The sequence below is a fragment of the Orycteropus afer genome, unplaced genomic scaffold (genome assembly GCF_000298275.1).
Source record: "Orycteropus afer afer isolate SDZICR_OR568_19922 unplaced genomic scaffold, OryAfe1.0 scaffold00056, whole genome shotgun sequence".
NCBI lineage: Eukaryota > Metazoa > Chordata > Mammalia > Tubulidentata > Orycteropodidae > Orycteropus > Orycteropus afer.
Window position 1 is genome coordinate 2,854,764 of NW_006921643.1, and position 10,920 is coordinate 2,865,683.

General features: G+C 37.4%; 1 protein-coding gene across 1 annotated transcript in view; it reads right to left on the minus strand.

The window, feature by feature from the left end:
- The window catches only part of CDC23 (cell division cycle 23), an 83,905-nt gene that overhangs the window by 40,714 nt on the left and 32,271 nt on the right, over positions 1 to 10,920 (minus strand). Inside the window, exons 4-10 of the mRNA XM_007939079.1 lie at positions 7,800 to 7,842; positions 7,189 to 7,294; positions 6,956 to 7,088; positions 5,265 to 5,442; positions 5,084 to 5,181; positions 4,855 to 4,936; positions 2,682 to 2,706 (exon numbers count right to left, since the gene is read on the minus strand). Coding sequence (XP_007937270.1) covers positions 2,682 to 2,706; positions 4,855 to 4,936; positions 5,084 to 5,181; positions 5,265 to 5,442; positions 6,956 to 7,088; positions 7,189 to 7,294; positions 7,800 to 7,842 — 665 coding nt within the window. The remainder of the gene's footprint in view (positions 1 to 2,681; positions 2,707 to 4,854; positions 4,937 to 5,083; positions 5,182 to 5,264; positions 5,443 to 6,955; positions 7,089 to 7,188; positions 7,295 to 7,799; positions 7,843 to 10,920) is intronic.

Consider the following 10,920-nt stretch of genomic DNA (forward strand, 5'->3'; position numbering starts at 1 on the left):
CTATATGAAAAGTGAATTTGCACTGTAAACTTTCACCAAATCACAACTAAAAAAAAAAAAAAAAGGCAATTAGGGTAGGTACTGCAAATCAAAGTGCCTGGCACATAGATGATTAATGATGTTTATAAGCAAATTGGAGTTCCATTCTCACTTTAATGGAGTTCATTGTTTATTGATAGTGCCCTGATATTTTGAAAAAGATCATTTGTTCCTTTCCTTACCTATGTTCCCATAGAACTTACTATATTTTTATTAATGCTTATTTCTCATACTAGACCACAACTTCCTCAAGGGCTGGAATCATTTATTGAAGGAATGGTGAATTTAAATTCTTTTAGTATATTAATAACATCCTGACCTAAACAGGTACAAATGTATAATCCTGAATAGTACCACCAAACACCCAAGAACAACTATTTTCATCTCCAGGGAATCTAGGCTTTCAATCACAACCAATCCAGCGTATTTGTATCTAGGACAGGCCATTAGTTTGTCTATATCATCTAATTATTAGGTCACACAATGTGACCAAGAATAGAGGGTAGCAGTTCTCAACTGGAGGTGATTCTATCCCCCAGGAGACACTGAGCAATGTCGGGAAACATTTTTGATTGTCACAGTTCAGGGAAAACAGTTATTGATATGTAAGGGGGGTAGAAGTCAGGGATACAGTTAATAAACAATGCACAGGACAGTACACATACACACATACCCCCCAAAAATTATCCAGCTCAGGAAAGGAAGAAAAGACCAAAATGGATGTCACAAGACACTCTGAAACTTGTTCTTGAACATAGAGTAGCTTTAGTAAACAGAAGAAATTATGACATAAAAGAGCAGAACAGAAGATTTCAAAGGGCGGCTTGAGAAGACAAAGTATTATAATGAAATGTGCAAAAACCTGGAGTTAAAAAACAAAAAGGAAGAACACACTCAGCATCTCTCAAGCTGAAAGAAGTTAATAAAAAAATTCAAGCCTTAAGTTACAAATGGAAGGATTCTGCGGGCAAAATATTAAATGATGTAGGCAGCATCAAAAGAAGATGAAAGGAATACAGAGTCAATTTACCAAAAAAAATCAGTTCACATTTCAGGAGGCTGAACCAATAGTACCGAAGAAGAAGCCCAAGCTACACTAATGGAACTGGTGAAAAATAAGGTTCTAGGAATGGAAATACCCACTGAGATGCTTCAACAAATGCAAGCAGTACTGGAGGTGCATACTCAATTTATGCCAGGAAATTTGGAAGACAGCTAGTTGGCCAACTGATCTATATTTGTGCCCATTCCAAAGAAAGTATTCCAAAAGAAAATGTGGCAATAATCAAACAACGTCATTATTATCACACACAAGTAAAATTTTGCTGAAAATAATTCAAAAACAGTTGCAGCAATATATTGACAGGGAACTATGAGAAATTCAAGTTGGAGTCAGATAGATCTTAGCTAAACACAAAGAAACCAGAAGGATGTTTACCTGTGTTTTAACAACTATGCAAAGGCATTTGACTGTGTGGATCATAACAAATTATGGATAACATTGCAAAGAATGGGAATTCCAGAAACCTTAATTGTACTCATGAGCAAACTGTACATAGACCAAGAGGCAGGCAGTCATGCAAACAGACAAGGGATATTGAATGCTTTAAAATCAGGAATGGTGTGTCAGAGTTATATCCTCTCATCATACTTATTCAACCTGCATGCTGAGCAAATAATCCACAAAGCTGGACTATATGAAGAAGAATGTCCCATTAGGATTAGAGGAAGACTCATTAACAACCTGTGATATGCAGATGACACAGCCTTCCATGCTGAAAGTGAAGAGGACTTGAAGCACTTAGTGATTGATTAAGATCAAGGACTATAGTCTTCAGTATGGATTACACCTCAATAAAAAGAAAACAAAAATCCTCACAACTGGACCAATAAGCAACATCACAATAACTAGAGAAAAGATTTAAGATGTCATGGATTTCATTTTACTTGGATCCACAATCAACACCCATGGAAACAGCAGTCAAAAAATCAGATGTCGTATTGCACCTGGAAGATCTGATGCAAAAGTCCTCTTTAAGCATTATAGAGCAGAGACGTCACTTTTAAAACAAGGTGTGCCTAACACAAGACATACTTTCAATAGCCTCATACGCATGTGAAAGCTGGACAATGAATAAGGAAGACAGAAGAAGAGTTGATGCCTTTGAATGTGGTGTTGGGGAAGCATACGAAAATATCATGGTCTTCCAAAAGAACAAACAAATCTGTTTATGGAAGAACTGCAGCTGGAATGCTCCTCAGAAGTGAGAATGGCTAGACTTCATTTCCCCTACTTTGGTCATATTGTCAGAAAAGACCAGTCCCTGGAGAAGAATATCATGCTTGGTAAAGCAAAGGGTCAGTGAAAAAGGCAAAGACTCTCAACAAGACAGATTGACACAGTGGCTGCAATGATGGGCTCGAGCATAGCAAGAATAGATTGAGAGGATGCTGCAGGACTGGGCAGCGTTTCACTCTGTTCTACAGAGTCAGAGCCAACTCAATGGCTCCTAACAACAACAGCTCAAAATGTGAATCGTGCCAAGACTGAGAAACCCTGATAGAGAGAAATAAAATATTCTCACCTATTTTCATAGGATTGGAAATTCTTAAAAATTTTTAAATCAAAGTGTTAAACATACATATCTTTAACCCAGCTTTTCATTGCTACAAATTTATTACACAGAAATAGTTGGAAAAGTATACAAAAATAAATGTACATGTACAGGAATTGAAGTCACTCCCATAGCTTAACTCTTAGGCAAACAATAGTCAGGTCTACAAGGTTAACAATTACACCAAGCAGGTACACTCCTTAGAACAATCAACCTTGGGGGATCTAAAGGTCAGGACCTGCACAGAAAGAAAGCTTATAAGGCAGGAATGAATAGGAAAGGACACAGGGAAAAGTGTAACTACAGTAGAGAAGAAGTGAGATGAGAGCTATCACACTGTGGGGATTATAATCAATGTTACAAAACAAAATGTATACGAATTATTGAATAGAAAACGAATCTGCTCTGTAAAATTTCATCAAAATCACAATAAAAAGTTAAAAAAAAAAGTACTTGCTACCATTTCCATATTAACAAATACCAGTCACAACTTATACAACAGCAAAAGATTAAATAAAAATGGCACATATATACAATAATATGCTAGATAGTGATTAAAAATAATACAAACTTAGATGTACTAACACGGAATGAGTATATTGTTAAATTTAAAAAAAAAGGAAGTTATAAAACAGAATGGATAAGGATTTAGCTTTTAGAAGCAAAATATACACACAGAAATTTTTAGTATTAGCACAGAAAAAAATTACTGGAGTCATGTTCACCAATCTGGGAGGTAGGGTTACAGTGAGCATCAGTGTTCTATGGTATATAATTTCATTACTTTTGATACTCACATATTGTTATTTTTTACATTGTAAGTTAATTACAATCAAGATAAATCTTTAAAGATAAATGTAGGAACTCTTCAAATGACCAACACAGTAACACTAAGGAAAAGGAAGACCTAGAGGTACCCAAGAGGTAAAGACAACAAAGATATACCCTTTTCCACACACAATACTGTGTTATCAGTGATAACAAACATTAATCTATGGGTAAATAGATGGGTAGACAGGTTGAATTATGAGGCAAAAGGGAATATACTCATAGCCATATATAAGGTTGACAAACAGTATTTCTATATACATTTTTGTATATGCTGTAATATATATAATAGAGCTAACAAGGGGCAAAGTGATGATAACTTCTTAGCCACAGCCAATCACCCTGAAGGAGCAAATAGTTGGACCATGGTCACAGAGGACATTAAGCTCAACTGGCAAAACATAATACACAAAAATACTATTTTACATCCCACTCTGGTGAGTAGTGACTAGGGTCTTAAAAGTTTGCAAGCAGCCATCTAGATGGGTCTCTCCTTGTCCAGAGCAAAGAATAATGAAGAAAACCAAAGATGTGTAGAAATAATTAGTCCAAGGGACTAGTAGACCGTGTGAACCTCAGCCTGTAAGACCATGAACCAGAAGAAGTAGATGGTACCTGGCTACCACTGTCAACCACTTGGAAAGGGATCAGTGCAGCTGATCCTGGATAGTATGCGAGAACAATGTGGAATTAAAACTCTAAATCACAAAAAAAAAAAGACCAGGTTTATTGGTATGATAGAGCCTGGTGAGAACCCTGAGACTGTGGCCCCTAGTTACGTTACCCTTCAGGTCTGGAATTGAACTCACTCCCATGGCTAGCAGCCAAACAACAGACAGGCATATAGGATGAACATTTACATCACATAGATACGCTCCCTAGAACAATTAATCATGGGAGAACAGAAGGGCAGTATCTACACAGGGATAGCTCAGGGGCAGGAATGAATAGGAAAGAAGGACACAGGAAAGAAGTAACTACAGGAAGAAAATGAGAAGAAAGTTGTTACATTGTGGGGAATTGCAGTCAATGTCATAAAACAAAATGTATGTGAACTGCTGTATGGAAAATGAATTTGCTCTGTAAAGTTTCACACAAATCACAGTAAAAATTAAAAATAAAATAAAAGAGAGTAATGAAGCCCAACATTATGTCAAGCTACAGACTGATGATGTGTTCCTTTGAGAGGGTGCAACAGACTTCCATGTTGGGGCAGTAAATTGCTCCACTCAAATAGTGACATGGAGTTGATGAAGAGCCATGTGACCAGTGAATAACCAAGGGTGATTGCACAGACACTTTTGAGACACCGCAGGACTGTCAAAGTGACTGTTGTAATTAGGAAAAAAAAGATAAATGTAGTAACTCTTACCAATTACACAGCATGTTTCTACACGATATTTATCAATCTCACAGAGGTTATGAGCCAAATAACTCAACTCCGATTTCATGCTCTGGAAGAAAAAGAAAGATGACCTAAGCACGAAAAAGGAATCCCCTAAATTATTTATCTTATAGTTAATCCAACTAGATGACAACCCAATTTAGGAAATTAAAACACAAAAGGGTTTAGTCAAGTCCAAGCAAGATAAGCAGCTCACCCTGACATAAAGAAGGTTGGAGAAAGTATCCATATTTTCAATTCTGTAAGGATCTTGTTTCCTTAGCTCATTAAAAATAGAAAGGGCTTTGTCGATATCTACAGAAAAGAGATAGAGCTTAGAAAATAACACAGCATGCCTTTTAGGGTCTGATGGTATTTCATTGTCCTTATTCACTCACCTCTGATATTGTGATAGGCAACTGCAATTTGGGAAACAATGTATGAGCTCTTAGAGAAGCCCACATCAATAAGATTCTGATACTTTTGCAGGGCCTCTTCTATCAACTGCAACTCTGTGTATATATGAGCCAGAAAAAACTCTTTCATCCAGGTGTCTGGCAAAGACAGGAACTTTAGCTGCCAGCAGGAGAGAGAGGGAGATACTTAATATACTTTAACCTTACTCCCAAATGAACATAAAGGAACTATCTTCATTGTCTCAAGGAATTTATCATCCAAATTGTATTAGAGTACCTAATAATGAATACAGGACAATTCATTTAAATGCTAAAATTGAGTGATATGACTGACAAGCACAATCAGGGAAAACGGTCCAATTAGGAAAGAAAAGACAGGATTTGAGGTGAGTCTTGAAGGATAGATAGAATTTTAATATAATAAATAGAAGGAAAGATAAAGAAGACAACATATTAAGCAAAGGCAACAGCATAGTGGAGCAAAATAAGCATGGTAAGTGTGAGGGTTAGGATGAGAAACTAACCTGGTTTGAGGGGAGAATATGTGCTGAGAAGTAACATAAAAAGAAGACTGAATAAGTAGAATGGGTTTTATGGTACAACTTGAAATGGGATGCAACAGGAAACCAACATAAAATTTTGCAAAGAGAATGACACGATTACATGGTTCTTTTAAGAATAACTTTCAAAACAGTATAAAAGGTGGCTTGGAAATGGGCATGTAAAAATGGGAACGCTAGAGAGGAAGCTTATACAAGTTATCCAAATTTGAGATGATAACCAAGACAGCAAAGGAAACCAAGGGAAAAAAATGCATACAAAAAAGTAACCATGGCAATGTCTTCTGACTAACAAAAGGAGATAAGAGAAGGAGTCTGAGGCATCAAGAGTAAATGTTTTAAGAAACAGTGATGCTAGTAAAAGTCTATCAAGCTCAGAGGAAGGAGACTTTGGTAAGCATGATGAGAAATTTGGTTTTGCATATTTTGAGTTCAGCAATATAACAAAGTTTTCAATGATAGTCTAGTAGGCAGTTAAAGATAGATGAATACAAGCAAACAAAGATAAGAATTCAGAAACAGATTTAGTAGTTATTAGCAAATACAATTATTGATGGAAACAACCAGCTTTTGGGTCTTCAGAACCAACAAAAGGAAGTGTGCTATTATATCCATTAACTACTGAAGAATGGCAAAACAAACTTTATAAACAATGTCCTTTAAAAATGATTAATAAAATGTAGTTTATAAAGCAATTTCATTAAATTAAAAAAAAAAAATCTTTATAGAATCTCATGACAGCTCAGAAGAGACCTGAAAAATGTTTTTTTTTAATACAATCCCTGGTATCAAAGAAACCTCTCCTACAGCATCTTTGGAATTAATGGAGAAACTATAATAGTATTTAGTCTATAAAACAAGTTACTGGAAAGCTTGCACGTAAAAACATGAACATAAAAAAATATTCTAATACAACTGAATGCAAATCTAACAACTACAAACAAGAGCTAGACATGAGTGTTTCAAATGAAGACCTACATTCCACAACAGTGAAACAGACTGGAGATGTAGCAGAAAGCAAAGGTTTAACAAAACTCTCTCCTCCATCCCCTTGTTATACAATCACTTAAGACCTAGACCACAGGGCTTTTTACTTAGCTCATTTCAATTTACCATCTCTTTGTCTGTGATCAGGTTACAGAGTTCTAGCCAGGCTCCCCAGTGCAAAGGCAAAACGTGAGTAGCCTCCACAAACACATCAATGGCTTCTTTTACCAAGTCCAGTTTTCGAAGTACCACACCATACCTAGGAAAGAAGGAAATAACTGTAAGACAAATTAACACCTTATAACATCTCGCTTCTACTAAGGAGAATATAGCATAGAAAGTCAAACGTTAACACTTACAGATAAAGGCCAAATCCATCCAGTTCCCGACACTGATGTTTTTTGCTGAGCTCCACTCTGAGTTCTCTAAGAGCCTCATTTTTCACTTGTCCTTTCTCTAGGGGACCTAAGAAAAAACAGTCTCTGATCTAAATGAAAGCTACTGGTATTCATTTCCATAGTTGTCAACTTTCTTTCCCCTTAGCCTCAACCACACTTAAATCTAGAACCTCTAGCAAACAAACACTCAAAAGTAACTAATGATATCTTACACAAACTATTTACTTTATCTAGAAAACACAAACTGATACCTGGTCAGCACTCATATTTTGTTAGGCCCACACAATTTCAAACAAAATTTCCAAATTAGTTATCAACATTTAAAAATCAGAAATTTCAACTAGAAATATGAATTTCTAGCTGTCAGGGATAGGGCAAGGCGAAGGAAAAAAAGTCCTGCAACTCCAAGCCTACGTTCCCACAAGACAAGTCAGAGATGAACCATGTGCTCTACAAAGTGCAAAGTCTTCCTTGGCCCACCTCAAACACTTATATTACCTTCCTGGCTCCTATAGGCATTTGAGTTTGCAATCCATGTTTTATCCCAAAAGGTAAGTGAAAGAATTTCGTACCTAGGCTATCAACTGTTTCATCATCCTTCTTCTTTTCTCCAGACTGTAAAAGAAAACCAACAAATAGACCTTTCTTCAGCTTGTTCTGATACATATTCTAAAACTAGTAGACTGATACGACCCTTGAAGCATAAGTCTAACCAAACTGACATCTGCTTTTAGCTACTAATTTAAAACAACTATTCAGAGCTCCCACTGGTCAAATTGTAGACAGTCTCAGTACCTAAATAATTAGGTACAATAACAAAATATACATGATTTTAAAAAAAGGAATCCACAAGTCTATACTGATATTGAATAAAGAGATAACTGAATAGAAGGGAAGGTTCTTTTCAAAATAGAATGCCAGATGTTGACTAGAAAATGTGCACAGAGTGCTATAGTTGGAAAATCATCATTTTGGAATATCATAATAGAGGCAAGTATTAACAATGGATATTATATCTAAATGGAAATTTTTATGAGGAATAGGATATTTGTATTGTCTTAAAGGGTATCCCTACAGATTGCTTATTAATTGCAAGGGAAATAATAGTAACGACACAGTGGAAAAAACAGACAACATCTTGAATGGCTGATCAAAATTATCATTGGAAATGAGGGGCTAATAGTCATAATGTACTATCAAATGCAATGCCCTCAGAAGAACATACACCACTTACATACTATTCTGGCCACATTTGTATAACCTGAATAAAATCATGAGGAAATATCCAAATGTCAATGTCATGAAAGATCAAACAAAGCACTGTGGAAATGCTCCAGGTTAGAGAATAGAGACATGATAACTAAAGCCAAGTCTTAAGTCAATATTGTACTAGAGAGAAAAAGTGCTATAGAAGACATTGTTGGATCAAGTGACAAAATTGGAATTCAATGGCAGATTAAAGTATGGTATCAATGTTAAACGTACTGAAGCTGATAACCACACTGTGGCTATTTAACACAATATCCTTAAGCTGTCCTTCAGGTCTGGAATTGAACCCACTCCTGCGGATTCCAGCCAAACAAAAGATAGGCATATGAGTTGAACATTTACATTAGGTAGATATACTCCTTGGAGAGATCAATCATGGGAGAATAGAAGGGCTGTGTATGCACAGGGAGACAGCTCAGTTGGCAGGAGTGCATGGGAGGGAAGGACACAGGGAAGACGTATACACAGGGAGGTAGTGGGAGGGGAACTGTTGCATTCTGGGAAAATGCAGTCAATGTCATGAGACAAAGTGTATGTGAGCTGCTGTATGGAAAGTGAATTTGCCCTGTAAACTTTCACGCAACCAAATGACTCTCATACACTGCTGGTGAGACTGCAAAATATAACTACTGTGGAAAGCAGTATGGTGATTCCTTAAAAAGTTTGAATTAGAAATACCATTTGACCCAGCCATTCCATTACTAGCTATATATCCTTAAGAAGTGAGAGCCAGGACAAGAACAGACATATGCACACCCATGTTCATCACAGCACTATTTAAAATAGCCAAAAGATGGAAACAACCTACGGGTCCATCAACTGAGGAATGGATAACCAACCTATGGTACATACACACAATCGAATACTATGCAACCCTAAAGAATAACGTAGAATCTACAAAACACCGCATAACAAGGATGAACTTGGAGGACATTATGCTGAGTGAAATAAGTCAACCACAGAAGGACAAATACTGTATTAGTGCATTATTGTAAAAGTCAAGGAAAGGTTTATCAATGGAAGGAAATTTTCTTTGTTGGTTACCAGGGATGGGAGGGGAGGGGACACTGTTAGATAGGTAGAGATAAGTACTAATTTGGGTGAAGAGAAGGGCAATGTACCAAATGTGAGTGATCATTATGGTGGCATTGAGGAAGAGAAGGACAGAGAGAGGTACATTGGAGGTACAGACAACAAAGATGAACCCTTTTGCACATACAGTACTGCAGTGTCAGTGAAAGCAAACATTGGTATACGGGTGGATAGATGGGTGGACAGGTTGAACTAGTAGGTATGTTTATGAAACAGGGACTGTACTCAAGACCATGTATAGACAGGGTTGGCAGACAATGCTCCTATAAGTGTATTTGTAAGATCTGTAAGAATTCCCAGGTGTATACCAGAGCTGACAAGGGACAAGGTTGTAGTCACTTCTTGGTAACAGACAGCTACACAGAGGGACCAGGTAGTTGAACCGGTGGGCTCGGGACCATAGTTGCAGTGGACGTCAAGCTCAATTGGCATAACATACTACACAAAACATTGCTCCACCTCCTACTTTGGCGAGTAATGACTGGAATCTTAAAGGGTTGCAAGCAGCCATCTAGATGCAATGATGGGTCTCTCCTCATGGAGAGCAAAGAAGAATGAAGAAAACCAAAGATATATGGAAACAATTAGTCCTAGCAACTGGTACACCACCCAATCTGCAGCCTATATGACTATGACACTAGAAGAACTAGATGGTGCCCAGCTAACACTGTCAACCACTTGGAGGAGGAGATCCTGGATAGTGAGGGAGAACAATGTGAAATAAAACTCAAAACCATTTGGGGAAAAAAAAAAAAAGGAAATTAAGGGGACCAGGTTTGCTGGTCTGAGAGAGCCTGGTGGAACCACTGAGACTATGGCCCCCTAGTTGCTTTTCTGGTCTGGAATTGAACCCACACCTGTGGCTTCCAGCCAAATAAAAGATAGGCATATGAACATTTACCTGAGGTAGATACGCTCCTTGGGGAGAACAATCATAGGAAAAGAAGGGCTGCTTATGCACAGGGAGACAGCTCAGGGGGCAGGCGTGCATGGAGGGATGGACACAGGGAAGAGGTAACTATTGGGAGGAAGTGGGAGGGGAGCTGTTGCATTGGGGTAAATAGTAGTGAATGTCATGAGACAAAGTATATGTAAACTGCTGTATGGAAAGTGAATTTGCTCTGTAAATTTTCACCCAAATCACAAAAAAAAAAAAAAACTTCACCGGCAACATGGCAGAATAGGCAGAAAGACTGCAAAGACCCTCTTCAACAAAGAAAAGGGAAACCAATTAACCCAGATACAGAAGATAATCCTAGACCCCTGAGCCTTGAAGGGAAGGATATAGAAGTGGACTAAACCCCAACTAGCAGAAGAATTTGCATGAAAATA